The sequence below is a fragment of the Tetrao urogallus genome, assembly GCF_951394365.1.
Source record: "Tetrao urogallus genome assembly, chromosome: 14".
In the NCBI taxonomy this organism is placed as follows: domain Eukaryota; kingdom Metazoa; phylum Chordata; class Aves; order Galliformes; family Phasianidae; genus Tetrao; species Tetrao urogallus.
In genome coordinates, this window is record NC_136827.1 from 12354183 (window position 1) to 12374050 (window position 19868).

Genomic DNA, 19868 nt, shown 5'->3' on the forward strand with positions numbered 1-19868 from the left:
GCAGTATGGGAACCTCACCAGTCCCTACAACAGTGCTGCTGGGACCTGGAGGCTGTTCTTAGCACTGGCACCACCGCTACCAGTGGCAAGAAACATAAAGCACAAGGAAGGGGCACCTCAACCATTTGCAAGCAGGGCAAGTACTCAGCAAGGGGGGAGGATACAAAAATCTCTCTAATTCCCAGCCTGAGGTTGAAGGACATGGACACTGCCACTGTAAAACCAGTTGTCTTTAACTGGGCATGAAATGATAACACCAAGGGAAAAAAAAAAAAAATTAAGTCTAGCTTAAAAGTAGATTCTATTTATAGATTCACTACTCAAAATGTAGAAGCAGCTCACGTCAAACAAGGTCACCTGCAGAAAGAACTTGCCCTATTGGGGCACAAGGCACCATCATTGACTACGTGCCCTGGCTCCATGCTGCAAGCCATGTCTTTATTGCTGCAGGTGAGTGAAGCTTAGCATAGGCAGGGACAGGTAGAGCCAGCCTGGAGCAGCCAGGGCCAAAGGGCACAGGAATTCAGCATCTGATGGTGCTGGAGTTTTGGGGAGCTGAGTCACAGACAGTACTGTAGCAAGATGGAATGGCCTTCCCCACAGGAAGACAGGACTGGCTTATTTAGGCACCCCAATATTGAGGCGCTGTCAGCTCCCCAGTGGTTTCCCCAAGTCCTCACTGCAAAGCACGCAGACCAGCTGAGCAAGCCAGCCAGGGTTAAGATGCATTTAACAGCATTTGGGCAGTAAATTATAGCTGCAGGGACAGAGCAGGTAGGAGCCTGATTCACCCTTGCAGTGAGGACGCCCTCACAGTAAAGGTGGAGACCCAACAGCAGCCTTGCTTAAATCAGCATTGCCCTGCCATGGTCCTGCTGAGAGCAAGGGGCTCTGACTTCCAGCACTAGCAGCATCAGGGTTTGAGCACTGGGGGGGTCATTGCTTGATACGTAATCCATAAATAATCCTTGTTAAAGAAAACTATGCAATGCTAAACAGATTGGGTCAAGGAGGTAACTTAGCCACGTCTCCTGGATATGCACTTAGACATTTTTAAAACTACCCTCATCACAGTTACTTGTAAGATGGGAAAGAACCAACATGAGCCCTTGTGGAGCAGAACCAGCTCTGGGGTTTGTGACATGCCATAGCAGAATACAAGTGTCATGACCACAGCTGTTCATGAAATGCTGCAGTAAGAATTGAGCAGAGGACCCCAGGCTCATCTCTGCCAAAGAGAGGAGCAAGGGCAGGGAGTGGGGGATGCGAGGATGAGAAGAGCAGGGCTCAAGCAATGGACAGGAGCTTCTAGTACTTCTCTCTAAATGCAGCCATGCTTGCAACCCCAGCCCATGTGGTCCCTCTGAGGGCTGGAGTTGTGAAACAGGTGATCATTTCTCAAGGGGTTGAGGTGAGAAATCACAAGGTTTGATGTTCCCTGTGGGCAAGAGGTACATAATGGGCAGCATCAGCTCTGAAACCAAACCTTGACAAACCAGCAGTTAATGAAAGGAGGCTGAGGAGAAAGTATGACAGCAGTAAGTGTAATAATGTGCTGAAAAACACATCTCCTCGAACAAGTGCATCCTAAGCTGAAGGACACTGGTACATCCTTCACAAGCAGGAGTGAAAGGAACAGTCCTGGCAAGTCCTTGTGTGTATGGATATATGCACAAACTTGCAATCATGGTTTTTTTTTTTTTTTTTTTTTTTTTTTTTTAAAGAAGGGGGGGAAAACCTAAAATCACACTAATGAATTGAACTATCACTACACCCTCATTTGTTATTTTGTCCAAGTAACCATGGCCAGCACTACAGGCCACAGGCACTGTAGCACAGCTCAGCACTACAAGCTATGCTCTGCTACAGGCTGGGCACACAGCACCTTAGCAGAAAGGAGCACAATTTCTTTCCCCTTGTGCTCACCTAGGCTGGGAAGCAACCTAACAAGGGCTTTGAGACACTCTCTTCTGCCTTTGCCTACATTGAACTTGCACTGCTTCCTTTCTCTCCTGCTATTCCCAAACTCAAGTACATTTCTGTCCAAAACACTTGTGTTCTTCTAATGCCAAGGTTAGATCAGAGGTAAGCAGGGAAAAGAAGGTGGGAACAGCATGGACCAAGCTGACAAATCCCTGTTAGCCAACTCAGAGCACTCACACCCCAGGGCAATGGCCCCCCTCCAGCACTGAGCTGCATTACTAAGCAGGGCAGATGAAAGACACATGTATTTCAAATCCTTCGTTGATACATCCCTCCTTAGATGAGCAGGTTAACACAGGGATCTGTCAGCTTTGGAAGGGCCCCTTTTTTCCAAATAAAAAAGAGAAGTGTAAATAACATTCTGTAAGAATCTGAACGGCAGGTATGAAATCCACCTTCTCCCTGAGGGGGAACAGTGATCCATTGGGCTTGAACTCTTCCTGTGAGCCCTTCCTGCTGCTCAGCAGCACCGTGCAGGAGCGCTCAGTGACTGAGGCAGGAAGGCAGCAGACAGCCACCTGCAGAGCTGACAGACCGGCCCAGGTCACATAACTCAACACACATGTGGAGTAAGTGATCCTGAAATGCACTGCTTGGAGCATCTCATCCCTACTGTGAAATGGAATTCAGAAGCAAAAGATCAAAGCTTGTGTTTCCTGAGCCTGGATTGGGTATTGACAGCAGTGATCACAGCTAGAGCTCACCTCCTCTTTCATGGGCTTACTGAGCTGCAGGAAAGAGATGACTTTCTCAACAGAACTTCGAAGGCCACTGTGCTAAAAGCCATTCACACGTGCTTTAGAGTGACAGGAAAACTTCAGTGAAATAGACATTCACTGAGCCATCTGGAGCTGAAGCAGACACTGAGGACTTCACCAAAAATGGCCTGACAAATGCAAAGGTCGCACAGCACATCTCATTGCAGCTGACCATCCCTGCAGCATCGGTGAGCGCCATTCTGGAAGCAGCCTTTGCAACCTGACAGATGCACAAAGCTGGCCCAAGCAGCTGCTTGCAAGCACCCACCTGAGATAACAGCAGCCACAGCCGATTGTTGGCAGTGGCAACCTAGTGACACCCTATGGACTGTGTTGTCTCCTCACATTGACCACGATGTACAGCCTATCATGCTTATTATATTAAAACTGAGATGAAGAGTAATGAAAAATTGATGCATAAGCGATATTAAAAAAAAAAAAAAGGAGGGGAGGAACCCGGGAGCTTCTCCTTTCCGACCTACAAACGCACACCCATTTACATTGTTTTGTAAATGAATTTATCTTCAGCAGAAAAAATAAAAATCTTAACATGTTTCTGTTCGAGACAGCCATTGCACATTTGATTTACTTTGGAAGGGAAATACAAACACAGCGGGAATACTTTCTAACTGAAAACATACAAAATAAATAGAAGTGGGAACAGTTCAGCACAGAGTGTTTTCATTGTGTCCTTTATAAACGCATCTCAGTTTCCCAGAAGTATCTGCCTCACCAGCACAGAACCTCCTATCTCTGAAGGATACCTCCCCCAAACTTCACAACAAAGGAAGCCAATGAAGCAGATGCATTTTGTCCTATTTTCTGTATCTCTCCCATCTGTAAGCCATTTGCATGAAGAAAACCTTTGTTTCAAAAGCTTGCTTGACTTACTAAAGCTCATTTGTTCCGAAACACAACAGAGCCTTGATACTGTTTATACCAGGGACAGTCCAGGACTCTGGGCACATGTTACAAATGAGCTGGGCTGCATTTGGCAGCTGCAGTGTGAGAGGTTGCTAGCAACTCCATCCCTGGGCCAGAAGGGTTCACCATCCCTCCACTCTGCTGGAGCTCAGCATGAAAACTTGAAGTTTGTCAACACAGATGGAGAGCAGAGGCATGGAATGCACCTTCCTGGGAAGGTGCAAGGCAGACACCTGTGGGTTACAGTGCCCTTGACATTCCCACCCATCAGAGCCCACCGATCAATGCCTGTTGTAAACACTACATGCAGATTTGAGCTTCATTTGCAATCTGTTTAAGCTCAGGATTCAGGTGTCTTTGCCCACCACGCAGAAAGGATGGGCAGTGAGGCTAGACTCCTTGCTCCTCAATCACACTGAAGCCTCAGAAGCAGTGGCATTAAAACCACTCCTTGTTCATTCACTCATAAGCACAGGGAAAAAGAGGCACTGCCGCTGCTAAGAGAACCAAATTCAACTCCCACTAAATCAACTTCTACAAAACAGAGGGAGAAATAGCTCACATTCACTTGTTTCAGGCCGCTTCCTTACAAGGTGAATGCTAAAACACCATCAGCACCTCACAAGGGATGGACAGAAAAGCATTCAGTCAGAATTAATCACTCGAGAGTTTAGGTAATCACAGAATAAGGAAAAGCAGGCAGATCTGATGTTCTCCAAGTATGATCACTACCAACAGCTTCCAAAAGTTATACTGGAGAAGGCAGTTTTTACATTACTTTCCCCTCAGAGGGATGGGGAAAATATAGAAAAAAATCTTAAGACAACACAATTCTTCTGAAAAGATTAAGAGCTTAACACAAAGCATTTACATGTCTTTTCCTTACCCACCTTAAAAATAAACCTTCCTTTTCCCTATGAATGCAGTCCATCAACGTGCACAAGGCTGGCAGGCACTGCACTCCATTTAAGGACATTCTGCTACACAGGTCAGAGCACAAAGCAGCTGCTTCCTTATGAGCAGCGTTGTAAAACCGTGCTGCAATGAACCTCCACCTCACACAAAGTGCACAGACACCCAGATGCAGTGATATTATGCAGGTATTTCCTCTGGCTTGTAAGAAGTTTTAGAACAGAAAGCATTTCAGCAATTTCCAGGTATACAGTTATTGAACCATACGTACAAAGATTTCAATTGAAAAGATTTTTACTGGAGTTCTCTCCATAGGCATCTAATGCCAGAGCTCCCAGGCTACAGCCCACACTGCTGGTCCAGCTGTGCCAATACAGCATCTGCCTGTGCTAACATAACATGCAATGAAAGCAAGGCAGGAGACCAGTATTACTGTTAAACCCTTCATTCTGAATCATCTCCCCCACCTGTGACCTTCTGAGCTCCACCCCACACAGCAATTCCTGCAGGACCAAAGGCAGACTGGGCAGCAAAGGGTTGTGCACAAGTGTTGTGAAGACAAACCTGTCTCCAGTCTGTATGAAACACACTGCTCTGCTCTTTCCAACAGCAGGGACAGTCGCACAAACAGCAAGTTCTGGTGCTTATCACAGAATTGCTCAGGTTGGAAAAGACCTTCTAGATCTACCTTCACATTATCCTGGATTTTAAAGGGAGTCTCATACAGAGCTCAACTAGGCCTTAAATTCTCACACAAGCTGCAGCAGGTCCTGTCAAGAAACTTAGCTCTTAAGGCCAGGGGTCACATAAAAAAGAAAGAGGGGGAGGTTTCCACATGCCTTTTTGCAACTACTGCACAGCAAAAATCCCTTGGGAAATAAACCTACCACAGTGCAGAAAGCCAAAGGAATATGTGAACAGACCATCAGTGACACTGAATCAAGAGAGACAAGATTGTTTTTCCTTCAGTCATGTGGTTCCATAGTGTCTGAATGCATCAGTGCAGCAGCAGATCCCACCTGGCATGACAAGTGGAATGACAAGTGGAATTCTGTGATGGAAAACAGGGCAACATTCTGCCCTTCAACTCCGAGAACACATCAATAGCTCATAGCCTGTTACCTTTAAGAAATGGAGTTTAGAAGCGTTCAGATTGCCTTTTGTCTCCCAAGATAAGCTATTAATACCTTGCTACTCACACAGCCTTTAACCCACCTCCCACACAACATGCAAACAAGATTATCAGGATCTTAAGAGTCGTTCTTCCACATTACCAGCCAAGGGGAGAATGGCACCGCATGGAAATGAAATAATCAGAGATCGTTTGTGCATGCTTTAGCAGGAAGTAATTAGGGAAATTGCCAGCGTGTCATTTGCTCCTAGCCCCAGGCAGCACGTAAAGAACTAAAAATACAGTTTGACTGGGAAGATTGGCAGACGCAGAATCAGAAACTGCTGGGATCAACTCAGAGTCTTCATGCTTGCACTGAGAATCATACTCTTCCCCAAGGAAATCAGGCTCCCACATGTGCAGGATATCCCTGCTACTGCTGAGAAATACTGAGGTTTCTCCTCCAGGCTCATGTTGGAGCTTGCTGGAAGCAGTGTGCCAGCACACAGCCTGTTTCTTACTCCGGTAAAGAAACTTATTTCTACACATCCTACCCTATGCTATAAAGATCAGTCAGAAGAGACCAGGGTAGAGATCTCACCAGACATATATAGAAGCAATGCACCCCCAGATCATCAGAGTTAAGGTAAGGGTGGTGAGGTCAGCCTCATACTATGCATGTTACTGTAGAAGGTGAGAGCAGCCTTAATAGACCAACCAACCTTCACTACCATTTCTATTCTGCAGCACATGGACATCAAGAATACTTCAAAGAACCCAAGATTCACCATTCAGACTACAGCAGAGGTGCTAGCAGGGAACATGGCAGTTCTGCTCACTCGACATCTCCTTGTGGCCTTTTCTGTCCCAGAAGAGTCTGTGGACTTCAAACATCAGACATTATCTTTGCTGTAGGTACTCCAGCCTGTCTGCAGTCAAAGACAACCGAATCACAGCTTCACCATTAAAACACACAATGCACTGAAAACTTCAGATGACAGAGGTTTTAACAGTACAGTCATTGCATAAACCAGCAGAGCACACAGCTACTGAGCATTAAACAAAAAAAGCCAGTGTGAAGCTTTACAGGTCTTTTCAGCATGGTTGGTTATTTGCTAAGCACAGAACCACAGCCACAATCAGACATCCTGAAGTGTCACTCCATGTTTTGTTTGAGATGCTCTCAGCGTAACTTGCTTCTGAGAAGTGTTTCTGCACAAGATACCCCCAAGGAAAAGGTTTCTGTAAATATTTTATTTTACCTGTCATCTTCTCTGACAAGATCACTCTCTGGGTCTCACTGTTTAACACAGAGTATGATTAATACAAAACCAAGATACACTTCACTTTACATACTTCAGTTCTTCACTGACATTCCTCAGTCATTTCTCAACTCAGATGAAAGTGAGCCAGAATTGTCTGACTTCACTACAGAAAAGTTGGGGGGTTTTCACGTTTATGGATGCTTTCACAGATTTGAAGAGCAATAGAAACTTTTATTAATAGCACCTCCGCAGTTGGGAAGTGCAACCTGTTACTGCAGTCCTGGATTTAACATCAAGAACACCAGAAACAACATATGAGAATTTAAAAAAAAAAAAAAAAAAACAACACACAAACAAGGACAGTTCAGTGAAACAGTTCTGTTGCACACCTTCACTCGATGGTCATTCCTAATGAGAAGAGCTGTTTTTTCCCCCCACAGAAAAAATAAATACCAGTTACCACCACAAGAGGAAGCAGTATGCATTTGTAGCACTGCTGGCTGTGAGAGGGCACACACAGCCACAGCTATTGCTGTTGCACTTCAGCTCTCCTCCATTCCATCAAGAAATCTGAGAGACATCCATTAAGGAGGGAAATGATGCAACACTAAAGATGAAGCCAAAACAGAACAAAACCCAACACTCTACTGACATTCAGTACAACCAGGTTCAATCACTACGTTTGGCAAGTAAGTGACAGTAAGTTACTGCTGTGTAACAGGTAATACCTACTCACCCTTTGTAGTTAGGGCAGTTTTGCTCCAGCTTTAGAGCAAACAAAGCACAGAAGTTATATTAATAAACCAAGAAAACATGGAAACAGTAAACCCTAGCACAGGTAAAGAAGCTTACTACACAGTTCTTTCATATAACCAAGAACTCTGAGGTCTGGTGTAAACTCAAGACTGCCATTCCTACCCAGATATTTACACAGAAATATAATGCTGTTTTGTGTAATATGATCTTAAAATCCCCATAATTGAAATTGGTTTCATCAGTTTCAGCTTCTTTAGGAGTACTGGAGAGCGTTCAATGTAATAATTTCAGGACAGAGAGGCACCTCCTATGCTTATGCCATCTATCAGGTCTGGCAGAAGCAGGGAATTTGCCTAAATGGCAAAACCATCACAGTAGAGAGAAACTTAAAGAATGTGACAGAAGTACAGCATCAGTAATGAGAACTGCCCAGCTTCAAAAGCTAAATGTTTTGAGTTCTGCATCCACAAAATTCTTGTTTTTGATTATTCAAACGCCAAACTGATGAAGAACAGACAGTATTAAAGACTTGAGCTATAACCACCTCTACCTAGCAAGCCTACTGACAGAAGAAAGTACATCTTCCTCTTGGAAGAACTCCAGCGTACTCTTGACTTGATAAAGCAAATCTAGACCTTTTTTATTTTTATTATTTTTTTTTTTTTTTAAACAATTTGCCAAGACTGGAATGAGAGATAAATAGAAGGCACAACAATTTTGCTTTTTTTTTTTTTATACAAATACAAACTAAACATGAAAAAACCTCCCTAGTTCAATAAAAAAATTCCACAAGTTCAGGAAAAGTGTTTTGAGAGTCAAGTTCTAGACATTTAAAACCTATCCCACAATCCAAAATTTCAAAGTGGTAAAACAGCAGTTATAATTCTTTTCCGTGATCACGTATCAAAAGAAAAAAAAAAGAGATTCTATGGATACTCATTATTCCACTTTTACAGCGCCACAAAGAGAAAGGTGAACGTCAATTTTCAGGTGGCAATATCTCCAGATCAGATGATGTTCGTATGACCCTCAAGGGATAAATCAAAGTTTTGTTTTCCTGCCCTTGAAATACTTGCCAAGTACTATGTTTTCCTATAGGCTCTTGAACGCATGCATGTGAAATATTATTCCACTGACTGAAATGCACCCAAATTCAGTAGAGAGGGGAGGAAAAACGAAAAAACAAAAAGACATTCTTCTAGGAAAGACCACTGGTACCAAAAAAATCCAGTCCGTAAGTTTGAGGTGAGCAAGGAAATTCAGTTCTTTTCTTTTTAAAATCCACTTTTCCTAAAGCGTTGTTCCACAAAGCTGGAATCTGGGACAAGGACTAGAAAAAAAAAAAAATCACAAAACCATAACACAAACAAAAAAAGGGGCCAAAATAGTATCAAACGTAGCAGTCTATAACAGGCTAGGGCCACATTCCAAGATACCCAAGGCTGAAATTCACAAATCTGCAGGTAAAAAGGGGTTGCACCACCACGTCAACATCCACGATGCATTCACTGGCGTTGCCCGATCCCCCTTCCAGCTCCAAATCCTGGCTTCTGGGACATTCCTCCACGTGGAGGCCCTCGAATCCCACCTCCCAGCCCCCCGCGAGTGCCTCCAGGTCCACGTGGTCTGTTATCTCTGCGGTCGCCCTCCCTGGCAGCTCGTGTTTTCTTCTCCTCCACGTTCAAGCGCACCTCTCCCCTGAACATGATGGGCTGGAACAGAAGAGAAAATACTTTCGTTCAGAATTAATCTGGAAGCCTCCAGAAGTCGAGCAGATTTCTGCGATTTTCTTTCATCCTCTTCTTTCCATCCAAGGAAAGAAAAGTGTTTATAACTTGTGATTAGATTGTAACTGTGGTCAAACCATACAACCGGTCTCATGCTTGACCACAGATGAAAAGTGGCTGGAGATGTGGAGAAGTGACACTTCTGAAAACACGATATAAAAGATGAGCATTCCAATACCTCTTACAAAAAGAGCTGACCTATTAGCAGTACCCTGATCTCATTAATACACACCAATTCAGTCTGTCACCAGAATCCCAGATGGCTTAATCCTATGACACGAAGAATGACAGATCCTCTCTATCACTGGCCTGCATAGCAGTGTGAAATCTTCCACTTTGGTCTGTTTCAGGAACACATTTTTGCCTGAAGCACTGGGTCTCCTTGCAATGCAATAGAATTTAGTGCTCTTCAAGCAAGGTAGGAGACGTGTAAAAATCACTTTCAAAGGTTTAAAGATGTATTTAGAAAAATCAAATCTTAGAAAAGCATGTCCATCCATTGTAACTTAAGCATTTACACGAGCCTGCATGAAAGATGCTCCGAATGAACCAACTCTGAAAGCCTATTACACATCCCACGTCTAAGAATTCAGCATCCACTTTGTTCTCTGGCTCCAGCTAGAGTGGAACAGTTAGAACAAGTACACAAAGGCCACAAATCCCCCAGCTGAGCACATCTCTGGTATTGTACACTCCATACACAAAGCCCAGCACTCAGCCCTTAGCTACGTCTCCCACTGCAAAAGGGCACAGAAGTGGATTTCTCTGGTTTCAATTCAAGAACACAAACAGGCAAGTTTAAATCACTACTAAAGGTGATGTTTGCACACTAGCTGTGGATAACTTCTTAAGGACCCACTGCCACTGAACTACTTGCTCCCAAACCAATTAGGGTCAAAGTCAGATCAACTCAACCTACTTTTAGCAATGGTTTCAAGTTACCCATTTCAAACTTTACCCTAGACCACACTGGAACTGCTCTGTCTGCAAAAATGAAAGCGTTTAAAGGAAGCAACTCTATCAGCACTAAGATCTTAAATTACCAGCTCCCTTTAAGAGCTTCTATAATCACATGAAGCTCAACAACACTAACTCAAACTTTGCTAGAAATGCTGCTGACACTCTACAGCTAAAGGTGCCTAACCACACAAAATATCCTAGTCTTAAACTGCACCTCAAGGAAAAAAAGTCTGCCTAGGGAAGTTGAAGCCCAATCCCTGGAAGCATTCAAGGCCACACTGAAAGGGGCCCTGATGCAGTAGCTGGCAACACCATCCACAGCAAGAGGTATGGAACTAGATCTTTAAGGTTTCTCCCAATTAAGCCATTCTATGATAACCTACCTTTCAATTTAAGGTCAGAAATACAGGAGTAATACTGTCATATAGCATTAAAGAAAAGAAAGGATTCCACTGAGAAAACACACTGTAAGGGAGCACGTGGCACAGTTGAGGTGCATCCAGATTCACTGCCTACCATCATCCCACACACACTCATGGAGTGTGCATTTTCCATGAACAATCACTGCTGATAAACTAAGCAGGTACTTTTCCTTTGTTACAAGGAACCCTTCTCAGCTTGAACACTAGTATAGTTTCTCCCTCTCAACCCCTTTTGTGAACAATTCAATAAGGAAAGATCTTACTTGTTCAGAGGATCAGACTCTACCTTTTTGTATCAGAAGCACCTGGAAAACACTGCCTGTTATTAACAGAGCAAGAAGCCTGACTGAAAGTTTATTTACCCTGTTGCTAAGGATCTTCTGAACTGGTTCAGGATCATCAAACACCACAAACCCAAAATTGGGGAGCTTTCCACCACTGTTGATGCGCAGTTCAACAACATTGCCATAGCCTGCAAGAGAAGAGCCAAGTTCTTGGGTCATACATTAGAATGTTCTGTTGGCCACACCAATGGCTGCAACCCCAAAAGCCTGAGGAGTAGAACTACCAACTTACTTTGGAAAAAGTCTTTTAGCTCACTTTTATCCACATCGTGGGGAAGGTTCCCAACAAAGAGCTGGTGACTGTCTGGGTACCTCACAATCCGCCTTGTTTCCACATCACCTTGTTCACCCTCACGAACTTGAACATAAGAGTAAAGTTTAAGAAAAGACAGTTCCACAGACAAACAAGAACAGCATCACAGTTAGAATGAGCATCCAGACTGCGTACCCATTTACACATAGGAATTTATACCCATTTATACATACCCTACACCAGGAATTTTCTAAAAGCTTGCTTTCTGTCATCTGACTGAAAGCAAATAGCAAATAAAAACCTGGATACTTCAGAGAATGCCATTCAATATCCAGGTAAGCAGAAAAACCTCAATGTTAGTGAGACTCTCAACACTCCTGTTTACCAATTCCCCAAAACCACCAAATTAAAGAGCAGAAAAGTTTCACACTCTGTGGCTTTTCTTACTTGGCCTAGGACCCCTCTGAGGCGGGATGCTTGTTCGCTGCTCCCTCACTCTCTGATCCCTCTGAGGTCTCTGTGGTGGAGTCTGAGATTCAGGCTTGGCCTCAGGACGGGGCTATATGAATTCAAAGACAATTATCATGCAAACAGAGAACAGCAGTGCATTTAAGAGCTCACTATCAAGTAATTTTACCAATTCTCTTGAAAATTAAGTCAAAAGCCTGAATTCCATCTTCTCACCTGTGACTAAACACATTGATTTGATATTGAGTGCCACAGCCTAAAGTTCCCTATGTCATTCCATACAACTGCACAAGAAGTGACTGCCTGAAGGATGGCTGTATCAGAATACACTCATTTCATGACAAAACCTTGTTCCTCAATAAGCAAAGGAAGAGAGTCAGAGAAACTGCTTCTCCTCTTAAGCACATTTCTTTTAGACTGCAGATACAATCAGCAGTCATAATCTCTTTTCTCCATGAGGAATTACTCAGTCCAAAAACCAAGGAACAGCATTTATGACATCCACCATGGAATACTGAATTAGACAGTCCTCATTGCCTAAGAATTCAGTTCATCATCACACTGATTTCACTACTTCTTTCCCATCTCAGCTTCCTGCCAGCCAGTTTAGCAGTGAAACAGCTTTAGATGCTGAATTCCTACCTGTGAGACTGGTACTTTCACAACATGAGGCGGTATCCCCGATACTGGAACAGCTCCACTGGGAGGGAGGTTCTTACTGGTTACTGATGCCCAAGAAAATGCCTGAAGAAATAGAGATTAGACTCAACTCCATATTCCTGATGTTACCATGTCTGTTAGCAGTGTCAAAGTTTTAAGTAATCCGTGACATTATGGATTCAACTATCAGCAGTTTGCCCAAATCCCCTTCACATCATCCCAATTCAGAAGACATATTATTACAATAACTGAACTCCACTTCTAGCCTGTTTCTGGCACGCAAGTAGAATTGAAATTTGAGACAGCAACAGCCTAGCACCAAGTACCACAATAAAGTTAATCAAAGCATTGCTCTATGGAATACTCATTTATCAACTTTTGACTCCTTTGACACTGCAGAGGAGCAAAAAAAAGAAACAGCTAGGAATGAATCTCAACCACTTTCCTGATTCTGCATCTTGGCTACAGTCTGTAAATAATGTCAGAAGCTCTGTTTATGAACTAAGAACCTAAGAAATTGAGCCTCTCACTGTTACAAAAGTTCCAAAACCCCCAAGTTTACAAAGTTTTCCTTTAGATCATAGGAATTTAGACAAGTAGTTATTACGTAGAAATTCAACTATCTACTGTTGTATAAAAGCCAATGAGAAAAAGGCAACTGCTCATGAAAAGAAGTATCTGGACTCAGGAAAGAATTACAGAGCATTTAAACACTGATCTAATTCCAGATACTTCCCTCACCAGAAAGCAGCACGTCAAACTTCCTGACGAAAGAACATGAAGAGTCACACATGGTTATTACCCTGGAGTCCTCTTGCACAGCAGGAGCTGGATCAGCAGGAGCTGGAGAAGGACTCTTCTCCACAGTTTCTTCTGGAGCCGATTCCTCCAATACTGGCTCAGATTTTTCTTCCTGCACCTCTGGCTCAGGTTCCTGTTCAGGTTCTGGCTCTGGCTCAGGCTCTGCCTCTGCAGTTGTCTCTTCCAGGTGTTCTTCAATGTCATTGCTATTAGCACAAGAAAATAAGGATGGTATTTACTGCATCTGATTAGATTACTGAGTAGTAAGGAATGCTACCTGTTTAACAAAGAAGCCAACCACTTTTCATTAAAGAGGAAGAACAAAGGTAATCTAAATAAAACTACACTGCAGAAGTATGCAAGCTTCACATTATTACACTACAGACCAAAGCATTACATCTTCTGATAATCTGGAGTCTCTGCACTAAGTGTAACAGCATTTAAGTTTCAGTTGTCTTTCAACTGTCAAAAGGGAAGAATCACATCTAGCAGCAAGTTCATACGACTTGTTCTTTAAGTAGTCAATATTACCATCTAACAAAGGTATTACCTGACAGTCTGCTCATAATAAGCACCAGTATCATCAGGAACAGCCTCAGGTGTCTGTTGTCTTTCCTCAGGTTCCTCCCCTTCTTCCTCCGATTCTAATTGAAGTAAGAAGAAACACCACACACTGCTTTAGTACTCAATTCCAACTCATCTCCCACCAACACACATTTGAAGTCTCTGCGAGGAGCACAAGGAAATACTACCAAAACAGTGCTAAGCAGACATTTCCTTATAGCTATGCTTCCACTTGAGTTCTTGCTTTTGTCTGACATCAAATAACATTTTCTAAATACTTCAGAAAACTATCGTTGCCTACAAATCTGATTGCTACTGCCCAAAAAAGGCCTTGCAGTTCTTTCAATAGAAAGAGAAGATACCAGAAAACTACAGTGTTGAAACAATAAAACTACAGGCAAGGAAAAGACTCAGAACATCATAAAGATTAATGCTGCAGAAAGAGACTTCCTGTAGTCTGGAAACAAAGCACGTAGCAGACCCAGGGACAAACACCAACAGAATCACACCAAGTCTGCTGGTGCCCACCTTCGGGAGGCTCAGTGTCGGAGTCCCCAAAAACCTCATCTTGGTAGCGGAAGATATCATTGTGGACATAGAATTTGTTTGCAACAGAGCCCTAGAAGAAAAAGAGGAGAAATAATTCAATTACATGAAATGCAATATCAAAAAGTAACGTAACAAAACAAACAGCTGAAGCAAGTCACCCTTCCCCCACAAATACAGAAGATCAATCCAAAGCTGCCTCCTTTAAAAGAGTGCACTACACAGGTAAAAAGATTTCATGCATGCTTGACTTCCTAGCATGATTCAACAGGAAATGTAATGCTTTTTGTTCTTATAGCTGATGGAGCAGTAAGCAGAGCAACCTGTGATTCAAGGTTCTAGTTCTTAGCCCCAAGTAAGCCTGAAGAGTAATGTGAATTTGCAATCCTCCCTCCATCTCCCATTATCATTTTGTTCAAGTAGTGTATTTTGAAAGCCACCTCAAACACCATGTAAGTGCTTTACCAAACAAGAAAATCTAAATGCTGTCTTCAAGGGACAGAAAGATTTTCTTCTTTCCACTCATTCCAATACAAGGACAAGTAGCTAGGAAGGCAAACTAAGGACAGAACCATTTTAAAGAATGCATAAGGAAAAAAAAAAGTGCTGTAGCTATCAAGAAGCCACAAGTCAGGGCATTTACATCTGTAATTATGATACCCAAGGTTAATTGATGAACACACAGAAGTAGCACAAATTCCCTACGAATTTGCAGAGCACTCCTACCCAACTGCATGGCAAACTACCTCCCCAGTGTAACACTGGAGATTCCAACACTGAAACAGACCTCAAATCTTGACATGATAGCACTGCAATACTGCTGTCACTCAATATAACATACCTCAGGTGCGAGTACAAACGTTTGCATGAACCTGCGCACGGGCTGCATGTTATTGGAGAGCTCTCCCATCACCTGCACTACAACCCCATCATTGAGAGTGGCATGGGCATCCACGTGACGGATCTTTGTGTGGCAGTCCTTGAAGTTTAGTGACAGAACCTTCTTGTGGATATCCTATGAAGGACAGAATACAGGTTATACTGTGAGAGTCATTTCTGATAAATTAGAAGCTTCCAGTGAAAGAAGAAACAACACACTTATATACCCAAACTTATACAAGAAAGTTTGACAGTAAGCTCTAAGCTCGCTCTGCAAGCTATTTCACACTGTGAACTTCAACAAAAGGAAGCATACCTTGATTAACTATTGCTGTGTAAAATTAGGCAGCTGTTCCTCCCCTTTCACAGAACAGCCTGGATTGGAAGAAACATCAAGGATCATGAATCTCCAACCCCCCTGCCACATGCAGGGCCACCAACCTCCACATTTAATGCTAGACCAGGCTGCCCAGAGCCCCATCCAACTTGGTCATGAACACTTCCAGGGACAGGTCATCCATAGCCTCTCCGGGCAGCTGTTCCAGCACCTCACCACTCTCTCTGTAAAGAACTTCCCCCTGACATACAACCTGTCTTTCCTCCTTCAACTTAAAACCATTTCTCCTCATCCTGATGTTATCTACCCTTCCAAAGATTTGACTCTCCCCCTGTTTATAGGCTCCCTTTAGGTACTGAAAGGCTGCAAGGAGGTCACCCCACAGCCGCCTTTTCTCCAGGCTGAAAAAGCCCAGTCTGTCTTCATGGGGGAGGTGCTCCACCTCTCTGATCATCTCTGTGGCCCTCCTCTGGACCCTCTAACAGTTCTCCATCTTTCTTGCACTGGGGGCTCCAGACCTGGACAAAATACTGCAGATGGGGCCTCACAAGGAGAGGGACAATCACCTCCCTGGCCCTGCTGTCCACCCCTCTTCTGATGGAGCCCAAGATACCATTTGCTTTCTGAGCTGCAAGAGCTCACTGCTGGCTCACGTCAAGTTTTCCCATCCATCAGAACCCCCAGATCCTTCTCTGCAGGGCTACTCTCAAGGACCGTTCCCCCCAGTCTATATACATGCCTCGGATTCCTTTGACCCAAGTGCAAAACTTTGCACTTTGCTGTCTTGAACTTCATTAGGTTCATCTGGGCCCACCTTTCAAGTCTGTTGAGGTCTCTCTGAATGGCATCCCTTCCACTATGTTTCTCTACAGAAAGCCACCTGACAAAGTGGATGAATCACAGCTGGATGTGTCTCAACCACAAAGGAGAAAAGAAAGTAGTAAGTGACAGTAAGTTTTTCCAAATACTTACAGACTGCCCATAGACTGCATCAGCAGGTTTTCCATTGGAATCCAAGCCACCATGGACATAAGAAGAGTTCTTTCCATAAAACCTATTGGAAAGAAAGAACTGCATAAGCTGCAGTCTTCAGATACATCAGGTACCCAAACAATAACAGCCAAGACTAAAGTCTCTCATAGGAACTAGATGTGCACCCTGTTCTCCTTACCCTGCTATAAAGAAACACAGTACCCTGAACACACAGGACACTGGAGGCTTCCCTCAAGCTGTGGCTTCAAGTTTGAGGCAAGAAGCAATGTCTGTTTATTTAATTAAAGCACTGCAGGTAAGTTACCTGTTTTATAACTAGGGATTGCAAGCCGAAGCTAAATATCATGGGACAATATTCTGACAGCAGATAAAATCTGGAACTCAAGTTCACAATGTCCTAAACTTTTCTCCCTGCTAAATAGAGATCAGCTGTCCACTTAAGTGGAAAGGTCTGAGAAGTCTTTTAACAGATCCTGAAATTAGAAGGAAGGTTTCAAAACAATTGCTTGAATACCACCTCAAAGCACAATGAAATGAAATGCAACTGTCTTCAAAAACATGAAGCTAAGGCATGGGAATAAGTTTACTTACTGATTTTGAACATACGATTTAAAGAAACCACACAAAAGCTGATCATGAAGTGAAGCAAGAGCTTTACCTGTGCAAATAGTCAGGTGCCTGGTTCAGCAGAGTATAGTACTGCCTCACAAACTCCCGCCCGACCAGCAGGGGACTTGGCTTCTCCATCACCATTTCTTTGGTCAACTGAAAACTAAAAGAAAAGCAAAAGCCCTATCAAACAGTAGCATTTTTGTGTTGCTGTTCTCATACAGACAGCATAAGCCACATAATCACAGTAGAAAGCACACACCAAAACCTATTAGCAGTTTTACACAGTAAGCAGTTTACCCAATGTATTTTCAGAGTCATCAATCTTTGGTGCTGAAGAGAGGGAGAGGACTGCAGGGGAGCAAACCAGAGGTGGGAGAGGCTGCACAGGCAAGGGACATTACCTCATAGCATTCCAGCATTTAGTCATCCTACATACCCTCAGCAAAATGCAGGTAGCAAACAAGAATGGCTCTCCAAGAGGATTTGCTAAGAAGCTAAGTCATTTGCAGTTGATCCAAGTTCGACTTACCTCACTTGACTTCACAATCAGAATTAAAAGTCATATGTTTCAAAGTAAAGCCTGTGCTACTGTATTAAGGGCATTTATAAAAGGTCAGAAAAAGTCCAATCTATTTTTGTCAGCAGTGCAGCACTTGCTGCTCGGGAGCACTGGAAGAATATCGGATTATATCAAAGGTACTGCGCTACAAACCAACGCATGCTGCTCTTCCCTTATTTCTCCTGAACAAGTCCACTGTCATTTAAATCCAAGTCAGATGAACAGTACCATTCCCAGGCCAAGGGACAAATTGATTTAAGTACCTCCTATCTCATTTCAGCAGGCCTAAGTCGTAAGAAAAAAGTCTTTGTAGGAAGGTTACACAGTGCGCATCTGTTTCCTTCTCTTCAAGTATTTGTACAAATTGTTCAAACTGATTAAAAAAGGCACCATAGTGCTCCTAACAAAGCTTCCTAATATAAGCACAATGAGGTTTTCTTTGTGTTCTGTGATACCAAAAGGTAGCAGAATAGGTGCTGAGCTGACAGTTGAGCTCTGGATGTCACATAGGCTACATAGTAGTCAGTTTCCCTGAAACTATCCTGGCTTTGTAGTGCTCACAGTAAGAGCTTGCAGTGGTACCAACAATGAGGCAAACAAATGCTATCAAAAGAAGATCAAAATCTAGATGTAAAAACTGAGAGAACCTCCTCCCTATTGCTGACCTACAGAATCCCTTCCCTACACAACACAGCCCATACAAACAGAACATACTTCAGGTGTGCTGCAAATCAAAACTAATACACCACTGACTTGAGCCCTCGAGGAAAAAAAAAAAGTCAATGACTCCTGAATTTGTGTTTGTGTGCTTTTATTTAATACTAGAACTGTTAAGCAGCCTCAAGTAGCAGCAGTGCTATCTAGAAACACACAGTCAAGCTAAGCTAACACAGACCCATCTGATGGAGCCTGCAGAGCACTTGGCAGCTATGCTGGAACTAGCTCTCTTGTCACTGCACAGGACAGCATCCTTTACTCTGGGTAAATAGTTGCCCATGGGTATCATCTGTTCCTCCACGGCTTCATTCAGACTGCCTTTCCTCTGTACTGCTTTAAGCCTTGCTCCAGTTCATTCCAGTATGATGCTTTCATTGTGTTTGCTGTACCTCAGACAAGAAGCCCCATAAATGCCACGAACCAGTGACAAATTACAGCTTCAGCAGGGAGATGACCTACCAGGGAAGTCTACTGCATTGACAGCTCAAATGCACAGCATGTATGGGTCTGCAAAGGAACCCACCACACTGCAGGTGGTATCAGAAATGTGAAACAGAAGTGTCAAATGCCAAAGAAAACATAAGAGACCCACAGCACAGGATTTCACATAGAGCTGAATCAAGTCTGGCACCCTTGCTCCATACCAAGCCATAGTGTAACACCAAACATACTGTAAACAAAAGACAAGGCAATATTGAGGCAGAACACACATTTCAGTACACCAAGAAGCTTTCCATGTTTTCATATCTTCACGAGCTAACCATGAAGCAAGTGATACGCCACAGCTGGGTCTGCCCTGCAGGAGATGCTCAGATTCTGCAGATCACTTTCATTTTAGGAAGTTCTCAGTATCTGTGGTTTTAAAGAAACCTTTCAATTGTAAGCACTGTATATTACATATACAGATGTCTAAGAGGATGGACTGAACTAAACCCTCAAATCTACGAAACTGATTGCCTTCAAACATACATTAAGATCCCTACAAAATATCAGGTGTTACCCCACAGGGAAAGCAAGGGCAAGCTGTGAGTACCATAGCTGATGTCCTCATGCACCCATTTCCCACAGAGCACTTCTGAAACACCAGCACAGCAAGCAGCAGAATCCTGAAGGAGTGGGACCAAGTGGCAGGCAACTCCTCCACATTCAGGCCATTGGTGTAACTGGCAATACAAAACTGAACTGTTTAAAACCTTGCCCCTGTGCCATGAGTTTACTTTATTAGAAAAGCAGTCCTATGGCATCCCCTCAGATCAC

The 19868-nt window shown here is 43.3% G+C and overlaps 1 protein-coding gene across 1 annotated transcript; it reads right to left on the bottom strand.

Moving 5' to 3' along the window:
* Nucleotides 1-9214: 9214 nt before the first annotated feature.
* G3BP1 (G3BP stress granule assembly factor 1) lies at nt 9215-17476 on the bottom strand (the record flags this gene model as incomplete). Its single annotated transcript, XM_079542443.1, has 11 exons — nt 9215-9421; nt 11241-11350; nt 11455-11580; nt 11923-12034; nt 12586-12687; nt 13406-13610; nt 13955-14048; nt 14497-14587; nt 15356-15529; nt 16703-16784; nt 17382-17476. 11 exons carry the CDS (start codon nt 17474-17476, stop codon nt 9215-9217), a joined length of 1398 nt encoding a protein of 465 aa, XP_079398569.1.
* Nucleotides 17477-19868: the final 2392 nt, after the last annotated feature.